Source organism: Danio aesculapii, chromosome 15 (genome assembly GCF_903798145.1).
Source record: "Danio aesculapii chromosome 15, fDanAes4.1, whole genome shotgun sequence".
Taxonomy (NCBI): Eukaryota; Metazoa; Chordata; class Actinopteri; order Cypriniformes; family Danionidae; genus Danio; species Danio aesculapii.
The window spans coordinates 4,309,441-4,329,958 of record NC_079449.1 but is presented as its reverse complement, the minus strand read 5'-3'; the positions used below and the strand labels follow the sequence as shown (position 1 = coordinate 4,329,958).

Below are 20,518 nucleotides of genomic sequence, written 5' to 3'. Positions count from 1 at the left end.
ATGTCATTTGAATATTTTGATGTCAAAAAACCAACAAATTGACATCTACCATTGCCATCAAAAACAGGTTAAAAATGCAAATCGATTTGATGTTAATGGACTACCTGGATGTCAAAATGCCATCAAATTAACATCTAACATTGTGATCAAAAACACTTTAAAAATGTAAATCGATTCAACGTCAGTTGATTACTTCAATGTCAAAACCCCATCAAATGGACATCTAAAATTGATGTAAAAAAAACAGATCAAAAATACTAATTGATTTGGATGTCAGGTGACTACCTTGATGTCAAAACAGCATCAAATTGACATTTAACATGGGCATAAAAAACAGGTTAAAAATGCTTAATCGATTTGACGTCATTGACTACCTTGATATCACAAAGCCATGAAAATTACATCAAATATTGGCATCAAAACACATTAAATGGAAAATCGATTAAATATGAGCTGACTACCAGGGTGTCAAAACGCTATCAAATTAACATCTAATACTGGCATCAAAAATGCTAATCGATTTGATGTCAGTTGACTACCTTGATGTCAAAACGACATCTAACATTGCTGTCAAAGAACACATTAAAAATGAAAATCGTTTTGACGTCAATTGACTATCTTGATGTCAAAACGCCTTGATATTGACGTCTAACATTGGTGTTAAAAACATGTTAAAAATGCAAATCGATTTGATTTCAGAGCATCATCACATTAGCATCTATATTTGGCGTCAAAAAAACATTTAGAATGCAAATCGATTTGATGTGAATTTGATATCATTTTAACATCAAGGTTTTCAATTGACATCTAACATTGGCGTCAAAAAACACGTTTAAAATACAAATTGATTTGATGTTAATTGACTACCTTGATGTCAAAACAACATCAAAACGATTTGCTGTTTTGATGTGTTATTTTGATGCCAATATTAGATGTAAATTGACAACCTGGATGTCAAAATAGCATCAAATTAACATTTGACATTGGCGTCAAAAAACACGTCAAAATTTTAAATCTATTTGGTCAGTTGGCTACCTTGATGTCACAACGCCATCAAATTGACATCTAAATTTGGAGTCAAAAATGCAAATCGATCTGATGTCAATTTGATACCATTTTAACATCAAGGTTGTCAATTGACATCTAATAATGGCGTCAAAAACACGTCAAAAATGCAAATCGATCTGATGTCAATTGACTTCCTTGATTTCAAAACACTATTAAATTGATGTCTAACATTGGCATAAAAAACGTTAAAAATGCAAATCGGTTTGATGTCATTTGAATATTTTGATGTCAAAACATCAACAAATTGACATCTACCATTGCCATCAAAAACAGGTTAAAAATGCAAATCGATTTGATGTTAATGGACTACCTGGATCTCAAAATGTCATCAAATTAACATCTAACATTGTCATCAAAAACACTTTAAAAATGTAAATCGATTTGATGTTAATGGACTACCTGGATGTCAAAATGCCATCAAATTAACATCTAACACTGTGATCAAAAACACTTTAAAAATGCAAATCAATTCAACGTCAGTTGATTACTTCAATGTCAAAACCCCATCAAATGGACATCTAAAATTGATGTGAAAAAAACAGATCAAAAATACTAATTGATTTGGATGTCAGGTGACTACCTTGATGTCAAAACAGCATCAAATTGACATTTAACATGGGCATAAAAAACAGGTTAAAAATGCTTAATCGATTTGACGTCATTGACTACCTTGATATCACAAAGCCATGAAAATTACATCAAATATTGGCATCAAAACACATTAAATCGAAAATCGATTAAATATGAGCTGACTACCAGGGTGTCAAAACGCTATCAAATTAACATCTAATACTGGCATCAAAAATGCTAATCGATTTGATGTCAGTTGACTACCTTGATGTCAAAACGACATCTAACATTGCTGTCAAAGAACACATTAAAAATGAAAATCGTTTTGACGTCAATTGACTATCTTGATGTCAAAACGCCTTGATATTGACGTCTAACATTGGTGTTAAAAACAGGTTAAAAATGCAAATCGATTTGATGTTAATGGACTACCTGGATCTCAAAATGTCATCAAATTAACATCTAACATTGTCATCAAAAACACTTTAAAAATGTAAATCGATTTGATGTTAATGGACTACCTGGATGTCAAAATGCCATCAAATTAACATCTAACACTGTGATCAAAAACACTTTAAAAATGCAAATCAATTCAACGTCAGTTGATTACTTCAATGTCAAAACCCCATCAAATGGACATCTAAAATTGATGTGAAAAAAACAGATCAAAAATACTAATTGATTTGGATGTCAGGTGACTACCTTGATGTCAAAACAGCATCAAATTGACATTTAACATGGGCATAAAAAACAGGTTAAAAATGCTTAATCGATTTGACGTCATTGACTACCTTGATATCACAAAGCCATGAAAATTACATCAAATATTGGCATCAAAACACATTAAATCGAAAATCGATTAAATATGAGCTGACTACCAGGGTGTCAAAACGCTATCAAATTAACATCTAATACTGGCATCAAAAATGCTAATCGATTTGATGTCAGTTGACTACCTTGATGTCAAAACGACATCTAACATTGCTGTCAAAGAACACATTAAAAATGAAAATCGTTTTGACGTCAATTGACTATCTTGATGTCAAAACGCCTTGATATTGACGTCTAACATTGGTGTTAAAAACATGTTAAAAATGCAAATCGATTTGATTTCAGAGCATCATCACATTAGCATCTATATTTGGCGTCAAAAAAACATTTAGAATGCAAATCGATTTGATGTGAATTTGATATCATTTTAACATCAAGGTTTTCAATTGACATCTAATAATGGCGTCAAAAACATGTCAAAAATGCAAATCGATCTGATGTCAATTGACTTCCTTGATTTCAAAACACTATTAAATTGATGTCTAACATTGGCATAAAAAACGTTAAAAATGCAAATCGGTTTGATGTCATTTGAATATTTTGATGTCAAAACATCAACAAATTGACATCTACCATTGCCATCAAAAACAGGTTAAAAATGCAAATCGATTTGATGTTAATGGACTACCTGGATGTCAAAATGCCATCAAATTAACATCTAACATTGTGATCAAAAACACTTTAAAAATGTAAATCGATTCAACGTCAGTTGACTACTTCAATGTCAAAACCCCATCAAATGGACATCTAAAATTGATGTGAAAAAAAACTGATCAAAAATACTAATTGATTTGGATGTCAGGTGACTACCTTGATGTCAAAACAGCATCAAATTGACATTTAACATGGGCATAAAAAACAGGTTAAAAATGCTTAATCGATTTGACGTCATTGACTACCTTGATATCAAAAAGCCATGAAAATTACATCAAATATTGGCATCAAAACACATTAAATGGAAAATCGATTAAATGTGAGTTGACTACCAGGGTGTCAAAACGCTATCAAATTAACATCTAATACTGGCATCAAAAATGCAAATCAATTTGATGTCAGTTGACTACCTTGATGTCAAAACGACATCTAACATTGCTGTCAAAGAACACATTAAAAATGCTAATCGTTTTGACGTCAATTGACTATCTTGATATCAATACACCTTGATATTGACGTGTAACATTGGTGTTAAAAACATGTTAAAAATGCACATGGATTTGATTTCAGAGATTCATCAAATTAACATCTAAATTTGATGTCAAAAAACATTTAATATGCAAATCGATTTGATGTCAATTTGATACCATTTTAACATCAAGGTTGTCAATTGACATCTGATCATGGCGTCAAAAACATTTTAAAAATGCAAATCGATCTGATGTCAATTGGTTACCTTGATGTCACAATGCCATCAAACTGACATCTAACATTGGCGTCAAAATACACATTTAAAATGCAAATTACTTTGATGTTAATTGACTACCTTGATGTCAAAACAACATCAAATTGACATCTAACATTGGTGTCAAAAATGCAAATCGATTTAATGTCAAATGACTACCATGATGTCAGAAAAGCATCAGATTGACGTCTAACATTAGCATCAAATACACATCAAAAATGCTACTCCATTTTAATGTCAATTGACAACCTTGATGTTAAAACACCATCAAAGGCCGCATTTACACTGCACTGTTCAGGTGACTCAATTCTGATTTGTTTCTCCCATGTGGCACAAATCGGATATGGCCCATGTACGTGTAAGCAGGAACAAATCACATGGATTCCGATTTACTCAAATCAGATTCAGGCCTTGTTGATATGTGGAAATTTATCCGATACGAATCGGATCTGTGCCTCGTGTCTGCAGTAAAAGCAGGTAGATCGGATTTTCACCTGTCAATGTGAGTCGCATCATTCAAAACCATAGCGAATGACGTCAAGTCTGATGCTTTCATTTCAGAACAGACTTCAGCCGAGTCCCAAACCTTAAATCTGATACACGAAGACTTAAACAGCTTTTATACTGTCATAAAGCACAGGTATTTAAGCATGTTAACAAGAGCGAGAGAGCGCAATGTCCGCCACGTAACCAATATAAACTAATGTAAAACTAGTGCATTACGTGCATAAATCATGCCATGGACATGACATTAAGATGGCAGAAGGTTTAAAAAAGCCTATATATCAAAAGAAGATTGACAAATAAGAACATTTCTGTCATAAACTATAGTAAAACATCTTGTCAAAAGCTGCGAACAGATTACGAAGAATCAGAAGAATCAGAATCAGTTTTATTGCCAAATGTGCTTCACACACACAAGGAATTTGTTTTGGCTACAGAAGCAAATTCCTTGTGTGTGTGAAGCACATTTGGCAATAAAACTGATTCTGATTCTTCTGATTCTTCTCTGAGCCTTATAGGCTTTTTTAAACCTGGCATCTTAATGTAATGTAAGATTACATAGAGGAATAGAGAAAAGTGCACTCTTTAATTATCAGCTGTTAGTCAGCGCCCGCTCTTTTTTTTTCCTGGTCATTGCGTCTTTGCTATGTGCTGTGTAAATGCAGACGATCGGATACGAGTCATTTTTAAAAGATGATGTAACAGGCCATCAAAAGAATCGGAAACAGTCACAAAATCGGAATTGACCATCAAGATCTGCAGTGTAAATGCAGCCTTTGATGTAAATTGACAAACTGGATGTCAAAATAGCATCAAATTAACATCTAACATTGGCGTCAAAAATTCAAATTGATTTGGTCAGTTGGCTACCTTGATGTCACAACGCCATCAAATTGACATCTTCATTTGTCGTCAAAAATGCAAAGCGTTCTGATGTCAAATGACTTCCTTGATGTCACAATGCCATGAAACTGACATCTAACATTTGCGTCAAAAACACGTTTAAAATGCAGATGGATTTGATGCTAATTGACTACCTTGATGTCAAAACAGCATCAAATTGACATCTAAAATTGGTGTCAAAACTGCAAATCCATTTAATGTCAGGTGACAACCTTGATGTCAAAAAGGCATCAGATTGACATCTAACATTGGCATCAATTACATATTTTAAATGGCAATCGATTTGATGTCAATTTGATTCTGATTTAACATCAAGGTTGTCAATTGACATCTAATAATAACATCAAATACACATCAAAAATGCAAATCAATTTTGATGTCAATTGACAACCTGGATGTTAAAACAGAATCAAATTGACATCAAATTGATTTGCTCGTTTGACGTGTTTATTTTACGCCAATATTAGATGTAAATTGACAACCTGGATGTCAAAATAGCATCAAATTGACATCAACATAGGCGTCAAAAAATACACGTCAAAAATGCAAATCAATTTTGATGTCAATTGACAACCTTGATGTTAAAACAGAATCAAATTGACATCAAATTGATTTGCTCGTTTGACGTGTTTATTTTACGCCAATATTAGATGTAAATTGACAACCTGGATGTCAAAATAGCATCAAATTGACATCAACATAGGCATCAAAAAACACGTCAAAAATGCAAATCAATTTGATCTCAATTTGATGTCATTTTAACATGTTTTTGATGTCAGTTGACTACCTTGATGTCAAAACACCATCAAATTAACATCTACTGTAACATTGGTGTCAAAAAACACATAAAATAAAATTCCTTGACTGTCCTCACTGATTTTTGATGTGTATTATGACATTTTTTAATGCTGTTTTGTGCCCTCTAGGCTACTGCTCCAGCAATAATATTCATCTTTCATGTCTATTTGAAGCACACTAACCAAAGTGTTTGTGCTAGTCCACGTTAAGCCTGCGGGATTGAAGCGCCAGCAGTCTGGGAGATGAAGACGAGTGCAGAAAACTGTGATGTCTGATGAAGTGGAGATCTCCAGAGCGAAGCGGATCCTCCCCGATGATGGAGAGCCTCAGATGTGTGTGTCTGTAAGTGAGAATGAGCCAGAAGTCTCTCTTTTTCTTCAATACAGTCTGTTGAGGTTTATAAAGCCTGGGTTATACCTCAAACATCTTTAGATAAAGTATACTGGGGTCATTTCTTCTTTTTTGTTTTAAAGATTCAGTGTTCTTGAGTTGTTTTTTGATGCTTTGACAGGTTTTCTTTCTTGGGAGAAATGTGTGTTGTAAAATATGGTTATCATATGATATGGTTTTACACTGAATATATATATATATATATATATATATATATATATATATATATATATATATATTATATATATATATATATATATATATATATATATATATATATATATATATATATATATATATATATATATATATATACATAGGTATATATATATATGTATGTATATATATATATACCTATGTATATATATATATATATATATATATATATATATATATATATATATATATATATATATATATATATATATACATACGTATATATATATATATATGTATGTATATATATATATATATATATATATATATATACATACGTATATATATATATATATGTATGTATATATATATATATATATATATATATATATATATATATACATACGTATATATATATATATATGTATGTATATATATATATATATATATATACATACGTATATATATATATATATGTATGTATATATATATATATATATATATATATATATATATATATATATATATATATGTATATATATATGTATATGTATATATATGTATATGTATATGTATATATATGTATATATATATATATATATATATGTATATATATGTATATATGTATATATATATATATATATATATATATGTATATATATATATATATATATATATATATATATATATATATATGTATATATATATGTATATATATATATATATATATATATATATATATATATGTATATATATATATATATATATATATATATATATATATATATATATATATATATATATATATATATTTGTGTATATTTGTGTGTATATATATATATATATATATATATGTGTATATATATATGTGTGCCACCCTTTGAATGACATTAGGGTGAGTAAATCATACTTTTGGTTGAACTTTGAAACTGTAATTCAACAACCCCAGTGTCATCAGCATTTGTTCAACATGCAAATAAAAACAGTCGTTTATAGTATAAATGTTCCAGTTTTATTTGAATTGGTGGGTACAAAGAGAAAAGCAAATGAACGCAAAGAAAACAAAACCAAACACCAAACGTGAGAGTCAGGAGTCAGTGTGTGTGATCCTGCTGTGATGATGCGAGGCGGCGTTCACATACGCTCGTTTGTGTGTCTGTGTGTGTGTGTGTGTTTGTGCGAACGGTGAAATGCGTGGACATTCATTAAAGACAAAGACACGAACACACACTGCGTTACATCAGTTATCAAAAACAATTGTTAACAGAACAGATGCCATGGTCTCACACGCAAACGGTGCTGTTTTTAGTCCCTCTATTATATAGATTCATTTCTGTAGATATAATAATAATAATACTTGTGTGTTTTATAAAAGGTCTCTTAATTACAAGTCAGGTCTCTCCCTATGGTCATTATTGCAATGAATTATTACCTAAGATGCTTTATAAAAGAATCGTGTTCAGCTTTTACTACTGGTCTATTTACAATTCAGTCCCAAAAAGATACAAATAAAATGAAAAAAAGCAAGCGGCTCCCATTTTTTCCACTCCCAAAATGAACGTCGTCGTCCTCCTTGGATGGCTCCTGAGAGAATATCTACATACGGTTTAGTAAATACAGCTAGTGGACCAAATGCGTCGTTCTGGTGTGAGTTAATACGTCTAATAATGCTGAACAGGGAAGCGCAGCTAATGTCTTTACATGTACAGTTATCTGGTCGTCTACGTGAATTTTGTTTTCATCTCAATGTTGTTTTTTTTCTCCCCAAAGGCTTCAGTTAAGGCATCACGGATCCTTGATGCTCGACTGCGTCAAAACGTTCATCTCAGTGTTCGTTTACAATTTTTGACGTCTTTTTTTTTTTGTGTTTGTTTTTTCCTCCCGAGGGCTGAATTGTTTTTCTTTTCAGGTCCAAATCCCCGGGAAGCGCAAGCCGGCGCGTTTCTGAACTTCGGATAAGATGGTTTAAGGCACAAGGTGAGTTTTTGGTTTCTATGGGAGGTCGGAGGACACCACGGCGAGGGCGGGGCCATGTCGGTAGGAGCGGCCAGAGTGCACGGCCTTAGGGCAGTCTGGCGTCAGGACACGCCCATTTTCCCCCAGGCTGCCCGTGATTGACAGGCGGGCTTTGTTTCTCATGGCTTCCGAGAAGGTGAGCTAGAGGAGGGGGCGGGATGAGAGGCGGAGTCAGAATACGTGGAACTCTCTGGGGGAGGGGCAAACAATATGACACAGTGTGACATCACAACCACTGGAGACACATTCATATAGACAGAGAGAGAGAGAGAGAGAAGCTCAAGGCCACTGCCAAAGACAAATACAGAAAACATCTCAATCAAAAAATAGACAACATGGCTAGACATCTGCATTTCTAACGCAAGCGTGCAGCCCTTCGCTCATGTTGTTAAACCCCGCTAATTCTCTTTATTTTTTGAGTAATAGTGTCCCATAACACTTTATACGTTCATACTGCTAATGCTTCGTAGGTGTGAGTCTAATATATGAAGCATCATTAGGCATCAGTACAGCATTATAGATTGGTTTGTTGATGTCACTTACAACAAAAAGACAGTCAAACGCAACCGAACATCATTAAACCAACAGCCGTTCGATCTATAATGCCCTGCTTGTGCCAAATAATGCGCTGCACGTACTGTAGCTGCTGTCTATAGCAGAGGATCTCAACTGCTTTTGTTTTGAAGTTCAATGGGAGAATTACACAGTTATTGAGTTATTTTTAACCCTTGTATTACGTTGCATGCTAATTAGAGAAATGCTGTAAAAATGGTGGTTTTAATGGTAAAGTTCTATAAAATGCAACAGTAATAATAACAGCAGTGCACCGCGGTAGGCAAAGGATTATGGTGACGGTCGCGTGAATCACGCTAAGTGGGAGAAGGGGGTAACGGTCGCAAGAATCAAGTTTGGGGGGAGGGGGGGTTGTGACGGTCACGTGAATCACGCTAACTGAGGGGTGGGGTGACGGTTGCGGGAATCACGCTAACTGAGGGGTGGGGTGACGGTCGCGGGAATCACGCTAAGTGGGGGAGGGGGTAACGGTCGCGATAATCACTCTAAGTGGGAGGAGGGGGTAACGGGGGGTTGTGACGTTCACGTATGTCACGCTAACTGAGGGGTGGGGTGATGGTCGCGGGAATCACGCTACGTGGGAGATGGGGGTAACGGTCGCGAGAATCACGGTAAGTGTGTGGGGGGGGGGGGGGTGTCGGTCAAGAGAATCTGGCTAAAGCTGCGGTCACACTTGACTTTTCTTTCCATAGACTTCCATTCATACACACGCAAATGCGTCAGACCGGAAACGCAGGGTCATGCGTCAAGTTTCGCATGTTGCTGCGGTGCAAAGTTCAAGCTTGGTGAACTCTGACCTACGAAATCACATCACTGGACTGCGTTAGACCAATCGAGGATCAAAACAGGACCTCTCTGGACAGAAATTTAAAACATGGAACAATCACTAGTTTTTTTTATGTCTAATCATCTTGTTTAATCCCGCCCCTTTTTGCAGCGCCGCACGACATAATTTCGCACACACAAAGCCCAGTGTGACCGTAGCTTAACTGAGGGGTACGGTGACGGTCGCGGGAATCACTCTAAGTGGGGGGGAACGGTCGCGGAAAGCGAAGTGAAGAACGACGGGGACAGGGGGCGCAAAATAGGGATGGGCGGAATCACTGGAGGGGCGGGGCTGGGATGCGTTGGAGGGGGAGGGAGGAGGTACAGGCTGAGGGGGCACTTCAGCCAATAAGGGCAGAGGGGCAGTGGCTCTAGCCACCGGGCCTGAATAACAGTATGGATAACAGCAAGTTTTCTTGGTACATATATGGTGAATAGCTGTGAATTGAGTTTTGCAGAAGTTCCCGCATGACACTTCACTTATGTTTTGTTTGTTGTTGACGTTATTATGTTTTTTTAACCCCTTAATGAACACCAATCTTCAATCCTTGGTCTCATTTTAAAGCTGAGACCAAAGCTAAAGTGAAAAAAAGTTTCAATAATATTAAAATAAAGGTTATGTGCCTTTAAGTTTATGAAAGTAATAAATCGATAAATGTATATTTTATATTATATATATATTATATAACATATATATATTTAGCTCAATAGCTGAACAAATTATATTCCAAATTTGGAGTTGATATCCCAAAAAATGAGCTTTCACTAAGATTTTGTTTAACTGCAGTACCAAACATGACCACTAGATTTTACATTTACTATTTAAGAGCGCCCTGATTTCGGTGTGTTTTGAGGAATATGAGCCTTTTTTAATACTTTCGACAATGTTTGTAAAAGTTATGTACCTATAACATTATAAAAGTAGTAAAACAATAAATGTATATTTCATTATATTACATAATAATATATTTATATTTCACAGAAAACCGAAGCTAAGAAATTATAATCCAAATTTGAAGTTTATATCTCAAAAAAGGTTTGCTGTGCCAACTTGACCACCAGACGGCATACAGTTTACATTGGAAGTTAACTGTTAATTTTGACATTTATTTTACGGTTTCTACTGTATTTTTAACGTCAAAAATCTTCCAAACCAGAGCTGCCATTTTCTAGAGTAAATTTGACCATTTAACTTACAGCATATAACATTTTCTCAATTAGGATCATAAAAAGACATGTAAAGTGTCAATTTGTATTGAGCGTGGTGTAAATTTCAATGACCTCACACAAGTATTTCTAAACCTTTATGAGCTTCTGTTGAACACAAAAGAAGATATTATGAAGAATGTTGGTGAAAATCAGCCATAGCTGGAACATAAAATACAAGTCGGTGGTTATTTTAAATCTTTGTGTTCGACAGAAGAAAAAAACTCAAACATTAAAGTCAAAGTGAAGTAAATGATGACAGAATTTTCATTTTTGGGTGCAGTGTTGCAAACTTTTTGCAACTTTTCAGACCTCCTTAGCGACAATTTAAAAAGAAAAAAGTGACTAGCGACAAATCTAGCAACTTTTTTTATAGACTCTAGATTTTTATAGACTCTCGTGTGTCCGTACTGTACTGTTCAGTACAGCAGTTTCTCCCGCCTACAGCCAGAGAGCAGATCAGCCTCTGCGTATCGACAGTAAATGATTTAGCACCGGCAGCAATGTGAGCTATTTCCCTTGTACAGTCAAACCGATCTGCTTCTGCTTTATTTTAAATATAACAATTTAATTTGACTATTTATTCTTTTCTTGTTCACAATCACAGATATTTTAGTGACAGTTTCGGAACTTGTCTGAGTTTATTACGTCTGAGAGATTACTACAAATTCACTACACATCTATATTAATATACTGTATTCAAACAGCAATAAATCTTGTTAAATTAACATGCATATATAAAGCGTAGTGCAAATATAAATACCCACTTTATTAACCATAGGCTGTTAAACAAACAGAAACGGTAGAACGTGATGACGTCAGTAATATGCAAATTGACGTATGACGTAATCATTGAGCAACTTTTTGGGCAGAGCGTAGCGCCTTTTCGTTGAAAATAGTTGGCAACACTGTTTGGGTGAACTAATCCCTTTCATACTTCTCAAACATTACAACTTGAGCTTAGTTTTTGGAAAACTTTACTGTTTTACCTGCTTTTTTTGGTGGTAAAGTTGCATTGAATTCTCCTTGGGTCATTTTGAACTTGACCATAAAAACCCCACTCTGAATTGTTTATGCAATACAAGGGTTAAACAGTTTGTTTCATAATTAATATTTATAATAATAACATAATTCATAATTAATAATATTTTTAAGCTCATTTAATAAGACTTTTCTTAAAAAGTTGACTGATTCATAATGTAAACAACTGTATAGTTGTAGTCAGAATTATTAACCCCCTCTATAATTTTTTCCCTAATTTCTGTTGAACGGAAAGAAGAATTTTCTAAACACATTTCTAAATATAATAGTTTTAATAATTTCTAATAACTAATTTCTTTTATCTTTGCCATGATGACAGTACATAATATTTGACTAGATGTTTTTCAAGATACTAGTATTCAGCTTAAAGTGACTCAACTAAGTTAAATTAGGCAAGTTAGGGTAATTAGGCAAGTCATTGCCACTGTAACAGTGGCATTTGTTCTGTATAACAGTGGTTTGTTCTGTAAATAATAATAAAAAACATATATAGCTTAAAGGGGCTAATAATATTGACCTTAAAATGCTTATCAAAAAATTAAAAACTGCTTTTATTCTAGCTGAAATAAAACATATAAAGCTTTCTCCAGAAGAAAAAATATTTTAGGAAATACTGTGAAAATTTCATTGCTCTGTTAAACATCATTTGGGAAATATATGAAAAACTTCACAGGAGAGCGAATAATTCTGACTTCAACTATACATGCTTAGTCACATGATTTGACAGCATTGTTTATATCCTATTAAAACAGCAAGTTGAGAAGCGCTGGTCTATAGCAGAGAGTATCTCTAAAGCATCTCTAAATAAACAATATATAAGCAGCATTCCTATATAAAGTGTTTTGATGGTCGTACACGAAATCTTTGAGATCCTAATGGCAATATGGCAGCTTTGTCCATGTATATGTGTGTGTTTATATGTTCTCCGTCTTGTGCCTTTTTTTGCTTTAATGCAGGTGTCTGAAACAAGAAAGCCAACAGTGCAAACACCAGCAACTGCAGCCAGAAGACCAAACTGATGCCATCATCTAGTCAAGGCAACTCCAGAAAAAGAACAGAACGAAAATAAATGAACAGATGTGAAAGGAAACGACAGGCGACAGAAATGAAGGGATCTCTTTGAAAGAAAAACAAAAGAAAACGTAAAGATGGGAAAGCGGTCACAACATTAGCGGGACGTCTGACGAGGGTCAGGCCGAACACCCCTGCGACCGCAAGCAGACGTATACTGTCCTACCCCTATATCTTTACTGCGTCAGAGCCGTACACGTTGTATCCCTCTCTATAAGTGGCTAAGTTCTGCACACTGTGCGTCGGGCTGGGAGCGGGGCTAAAATTCAGTTCAGCCGATTCCACCTTCAGTTTCTTGGCCTCGGCGCGGGACTTATAGCAAAACTCGACCAGGGCCACCAGCATGGCCAGACCCAGGCCGCCCACCAGGATGTAGAAAACCCCCGCCACGTTGCTGAGGCTCAGAGCCTGCGAACTCTTGTCCTGGGAGAGCGAGGGATGCGAAGGAGAAAAGGAGAAAAGATGGCGTTAGCGGGATGCAGGAAGTGGCAATCACGATTTCAATACATTTACACAGGGCAGATGTTAAACTGTTCAATCAATATGGAATCAATAGTCTATATCTAACCAAAAGTCAGTATTTGATCAATATTTAATCAATACTCATTCAATATTTAATCATAGTGAATATCTAAACAATAGTCAGTATTTTATTAATAATCAATATTTAATCAATAGTCAATATGCAATCAATAGCCAATATTTAATCAATTGTCTGTGGTATTTACAGTCAATGGTCAATATTCAATCAATAGTCAATATTTCATTTATAGTCTATTCAGTCGATAGTAGATATTTAATCAATAGTCAATATTTCATCAATAGGCTGTTTAGTCAATGGTCAATTTTTCATTAATAGTTTAATTAATCAATTGTCAATATTTAATCAATAGTCTATAGTATTTGATCAATATTTAATCAATACTCATTCAATATTCAATCAATTACTAATATTAAATAAATAGTGTTTTCAATCAATAGTCAACATTTCATTAATAGTCTATTAAATCGACAGTCAATATTCAATCAATAGTCAATATTTCATCAATAGGCTGTTTAGTCAATGGTCAATTTTTCATTAATAGTTTATTTAATCTATAGTCAATATTTAATCAATAGTCTATATTATTTGATCAATATTTAATCAATAGTCAATCAATAACTAATATTAAATAAATAGTATTTTCAATCAATAGTCAACATTTCATTAATAGTCTATTCAATCGATAGTCAATATTTAATCAATAGTCAATATTTCATCAATAGGCTGTTTAGTCAATAGTCAATTTTTCATTAATAGTTTATTCAATCAATAGTCAATATTTAATCAATGGTCTATATTATTTGATCAATATTTAATCAATAGTCTATATTATTTGATCAATATTTAATCAATAGTCAATCAACAACTAATATTCAATAAATAGTATTTTCAATCAACAGTCAACATTTCATTAATAGTCTATTCAATCAATAGTCAATATTTAATCAATAGTCAATATTTCATCAATAATCTATTCAATCGATAGTCAATATTTAATCAATAGTCTATAATATTTGATCAAAATTTAATTAACACTCATTCAATATTCAATCAATAACCAATATTTATTCAGTTGTCTAAAGTATTCACAATCAATAGTCAATATTCAGTCAATAATTAATGAACAGTATTTTTAATCAGTAGTAAATATTTAATTAATAGTCCATTCAATTAATAGTCAATAGTCGATATTTAATCAATAGTCAGTGTTAACAGTAATATATATTTAATCAATAGTCAATATTTAATCAATAGTCAATGAAATCAATAATCTAATCAATAGTCAGTATTTTGTCAATAAACAATATTTAATCAATATTTAATTAATAGTAAATATTGAATCAAGAGCCAATATTTAATCATTGTCTGTATATTTTTCAAGCAATAGTCAATATTCATTCATTAGTCAATATTTCATCAATCAAATTATAAAAAAAATCAAAAAATCAAAGTCAATGTTTATTCAAATGTCAAAATAATCAACATTTAATCAACATTCAATATTGTGTTAAGGTTATATTCAATAATAATCAGTATTTAATCAATATTTAATCAGTTGTCTATATTATTTTCAATCAATGGTCAATCAATATTGAATAAATAGTATTTACAATCAGTAGTCAATATTTCATCAATAGTCAATATGTTATCTATAGTCTACGTCTTATCAGTATTCATTATTTTATCAAGTCAATATTCAATAAATAGTCAATATTTAATTAATAGTCAAATATTAATAATAAATAAGTCGATCATTTATTAATTATAACATAATAAAGTGCTTTAAAATAACTAATAGCTTTAATTAGTGGTGCTGTTGATTTATTGTCCTAAAGTTCTGTTATACGCAGATTGAAATCTGAAGGCTTTTAGATTTTAAATATGAACAAATCTAAAAATCCTAAAGATTTTGTTGTGTAATTATTAGATCATATTAGAGCAAATTAAAACATGACATTTTTAAATCCAATTTTGTTTAATCCATTTGTGGATGATTTGTGTTATCACATCCTATTCATCCACAAATTAACAGTTGTAAAAAAATTATTATAATCAATTTTTTTAAATATATTTTTAAATGTAACAATTTTTTTATCGTAATTATTTTCAATTGTAATTATTTGTATAATTAATAATCATATCAATCCACAAATTAACAAATGTAATGTTATTAAAAATGTCATTCATTTTTCTAAATTTAATAATTTTATTTTGTATCAGTCATTTGCATAATTATTAGATCATATTAATCCACTTTGCAAATACATAGAGATATACACTCAGGCCACTTTATTAGGTACACCTGTCCAACTGTTCGTTAACAAATTTCTAATTAGCCAATCACATGGCAGCAACTCAATGCATTTAAGCATGTAGACATGGTCAAGACGATCTGCTGCAGTTCAAAGCGAGCATCAGAATGGGGAGGAAAGGGGATTTAGGTGACTTTGAAAGTGCCATGGTTGTTGCTGCCAGACGGGCTGGTCTGAGTATTTCAGAAACTGCTGATCTACTGGGATTTTCATGCACAACCATCTCTAGGGTTTACAGAGAATGGTCTGAAAAAATATCCAGTGAGCGGCAGTTCTGTGGGCGCAAATGCCTTATTGATGCCAGAGGTCAGAGGAGAATGGCCAGACTGGTTCAAGCTTACAGAAAGGCAACAGTAACTCAAATAACCACTCGTTAAAACTGAGGTATGAGTCTCGATTTCTGCTGCGACATTCAGATGGTCGGGTCAGAACTTGGCATCAACAACATGAAAGCATGGATCCATGCTGTCTTGTATCAACAGTTCAGGCTGCTGGTGGTGGTGTAATGGTGTGGGGGATATTTCCTTAGCACACTTTGTGTCCATTAGTACCAATTGATCACAGCCTACCTATTGTTGCTGACCATGTCCATCTCTTTATGACCACAGTGTCTCCATCTTCTGATGGCTACTTCCAGCAGGATAACGCACCATGTCATAAAGTTCTGTCAGACTGGTTTCTTGAACATGACGACTGTACTCAAATGGCCTCCACAGTCACTAGAGCTCAATCCAATAGAGCACCTTTGGGATGTGGTGGAACGGGGGATTTACAACATAGATGTGCAACTGACAAATCTGCAGCATTTCCAGTACCTTTCTGAATCTATGCCATGAAGGATTAAGCCAGTTCGGTAAGGCAAAACAGGGTTCAACCCATAGTAAGGTGTACCTAATAAAGTGGCCGGTGAGTAGATTATGTAGAGAGAGTTTTCTTTTATACCAAAGTGTGCATTAATCTTGTTTTATTTTAATTATTACAATTTAATTATCTAAATAATTTATAATTGTTTTCTTATTTGTAAACGGCATTTAAGTACACTTGTCGTATATAATATAATATAATAAGTAATTTACATATTCTATAAAATAAATTTATTTATTTTTATTAATAAAGTATTATTTTTCAAACTAAAACATAGACTTAAATTTATATGTCTCATTATTATATTGTCTTTTTCAGACAATCTGGCTCTCCGAGTTGAAATGAAATGGGGTTCTACCAACAAGCCTTGAAGCTATATGAGTGAATAAGTGAACATTATCCCACTCTAGTCTTTTTAATAGTGCAGTATTCTCTCGAAGTAGTATCTGTACTGTACTGTATCTAAGTATCTGTTTTATTAAACTCGTCCGTATTGCAACAAATCTGCATTCTAGAAAAAGAACACTGTTATGATGTCATGAACGTCTAACCATGACATCATAGTTCGGAATTGTGTCGCATTCTAAAAGTTCTATTGTGATCGTTCCGAACTTCAGTCTGGAGACGACAGTGACGTGTTAAGACTACTGTCAGCAGTATTTGTGCTTTTCAGAAATCTGCGCTTTTCAGCTTTTGCCGGAAACTGACCTTACTTCCCGAGTCCTTGGGTCCACACTCGCCCTTATCGTACCACCATTTATTTTTGAGTTTGTCTAGCACTCCTGCTTCACTCAGTTTCAACACCGCCAGGTTTACCGGCGTTCTTCTCAGAGAGAATAACATAAATAACATCATAGGCCATGTTATTTTATGTTATTAGGTTACAGTACATCTTGGCACACAGTATCAGATGAAGTGATGAAGCCGAGCGCCCATCGGGGACACGTGTGCAGCTCATTTGTATGTGTGTGTGTGTGTGTGTGGTGTGGTTTTGAGCCGCAAACGTACGGATGGGATCTCGCTCCATCGCTTCAGGCAACTGACACATACTGCCCTGATTACATTACAAAAGCCAACAATTACTGAGAATACAGAACTATTGGCTGATCACAAATAGCCCACAGCACAGATCTACAACGCATGGCTTTATGATGGTTTCAAAACTAGTTTTAATATTAAATGATATAGTTTTGATATTATTAGCTTTGAATTTTATTTGATTGATGACAAACAAACAAGTTCTCAGAATTTGATCGTAAATTTTTCCCATTTAATTTTTTTATTTAACATTTGATCAAATTATTATAGTGATATTAGAACATTTACAAATGAACATTTTATATATATATATATATATATATATATATATATATATATATATATATATATATTTTATAATTACTTTATAAGGGTTTTTTTTTCATGTCCTTTATTTTGATAGGACAGTGGAGCTTTACAGACAGGAAAATACGGGGAGCAGAGCTTTCCATAGGGAAAGGATCGGTAAAGGACCTTGAGCCGGGAATCAAACTTGGATCGCCGTGATGTGTATGTGTTGACGCACTAACCACTAGACTATTGACGCTGACTTTTTTCAACTTTTTAAAAATGATATCCATTTCAGTTTGAGCATATTTTGCATGCATATTTCACAGTCTATTATGCATGCTTATATTTTAATTTAATTAATCCATTTGTTTTAATTTAAGTTACATACATTTAAATTACAATTTTTATCGGTAGATTTGAAATAATAATATAATCTAATACTTTATTTCTTGGTGACATTTTTAAAAAATAAAGTAGATTTTTTTCTTATTTACATTGCATATTAGATTTTGTCTCACGTTGTTGTCGTGCTTATACAGTATATAGGCCTATAAATCAGTTTAATTAGATTTTAATGTTGATTATGCATAAAGTTAGGGTTAGGGTTAATATAAATATGTTGCATTATTTTGTTATTCCTGCTTTTTTTCGATTTAAATGTACTTTTCTATTACAATTTTTATGTTTTTTTTTATATATGCTCTCAAAAGATGAATCGTTAATTAAAAAGAATAATCATTAATGATTAATCACATCCAAAAATAAAAGCTTGTGTATATATATATATATATATATATATATATATATATATATATATATATATATATTGTGACTAAAATGATTGATTATGTGGCAGATTTTTGCTAAATTTGCATTTGTATGTGTACTGTGAATATCGAATCTGGCTGATAGCTGTGCGATATTCTCGTATATGTATGTATGTATGTATGTATGTATGTATGTATATATATATATATATATATATATATATATATATATATATATATATATATATATATATATATATATATATATATATATATATATTCACAGTACACATACCAATGCAAATTTAGCAAAAAACTGCCTCTTCACCCTTGTCTGCCTCTTGTATTATTGACATCATGGAGCCAAACTCACTACAGTTTGACAAATATTGCAGCTGTTGGACAACATAATGCACTGCAACTATTCAGTTTATTTAAAAGGATAGTGCCTATCTTAAATTATTTATAATTTTGGAGATTCTCTGCATTGGCGGCCATCAGCCTGTCATACGGAGCAGAGCAAAGACGGTTGATGTTCCACCACAAGATGGCGACAGAGACCGCATAATAAGCCCTTAGAGGAGAAAAACTTAGTGTAAATTTCAAACTACAGCTGATCACACCATTACAGAACAGGTAAGTGACTTTCTAAGTTGATCTCTCTTTTGTATGTTGTAGTGCTGTATTTATACCATAGTAATCTGGTAGTGTTAGCTTTGCTTTGGCTTTTTCGAGGTTAATATTTTTGATCTCCTAATCGCAACAGAGAAATACTGGGAAATCTCTGTAGACTGATGACATTTCATGCCGTTCAGCGTTATGATCTTAAAATGTGAGCAAAATCAGCTGTTTTGTCATCATTTTAGACATTACTCTAGAGAATCATTTAAATACTAGCTCTGAAGTGAAGTAGCAAGGGTTTCTGCTGTTCTGATGTCATCTGCAGATGTGTATGAATGAATGGCAGAAAAAAAGTAGTTTTTCTTACAAAAGGGTTTTTGAGACTTTTTTTGATGTTCTTTTTTATATACACGATTCTGCTGTAAAACTGTTTTATACACAATATAACACTTGCAGCAGAGCAATATTGATGTATATCCTCACTGGTGGAACACTGACCGTATATTCACACCGAAAGCGGCGAGAGCGTCAAAGTAACCAGAAGTCATTCATTTTCAATGAGAGCCGGCGGCAATAGCCGGCGAGGAGCAGCGCGGCGTGTCTTCGCCGGTGTGGGCGTCGAGGAGAGTTGAAATCAAGTCAACTTTATGGAAATGAGCTATGACGCAGTTCGGCGGCAAACAATCAGAATGAAGAAGTCCACCGCTTGAGAGGAGTTCAGAGAACACAG

At 33.3% G+C, this 20,518-nt stretch overlaps 1 protein-coding gene across 1 annotated transcript in view; it reads right to left on the bottom strand.

Moving 5' to 3' along the window:
- Positions 1-7,608: 7,608 nt before the first annotated feature.
- gria4a (glutamate receptor, ionotropic, AMPA 4a) overlaps positions 7,609-20,518 on the bottom strand; it is a 154,950-nt gene continuing 142,040 nt past the window's right edge. Inside the window, exons 11-13 of the mRNA XM_056474044.1 lie at positions 17,780-17,894; positions 13,637-13,774; positions 7,609-8,776 (exon numbers count right to left, since the gene is read on the bottom strand). Coding sequence (XP_056330019.1) covers positions 8,612-8,776; positions 13,637-13,774; positions 17,780-17,894 — 418 coding nt within the window. The 3' untranslated portion in view covers positions 7,609-8,611. The remainder of the gene's footprint in view (positions 8,777-13,636; positions 13,775-17,779; positions 17,895-20,518) is intronic.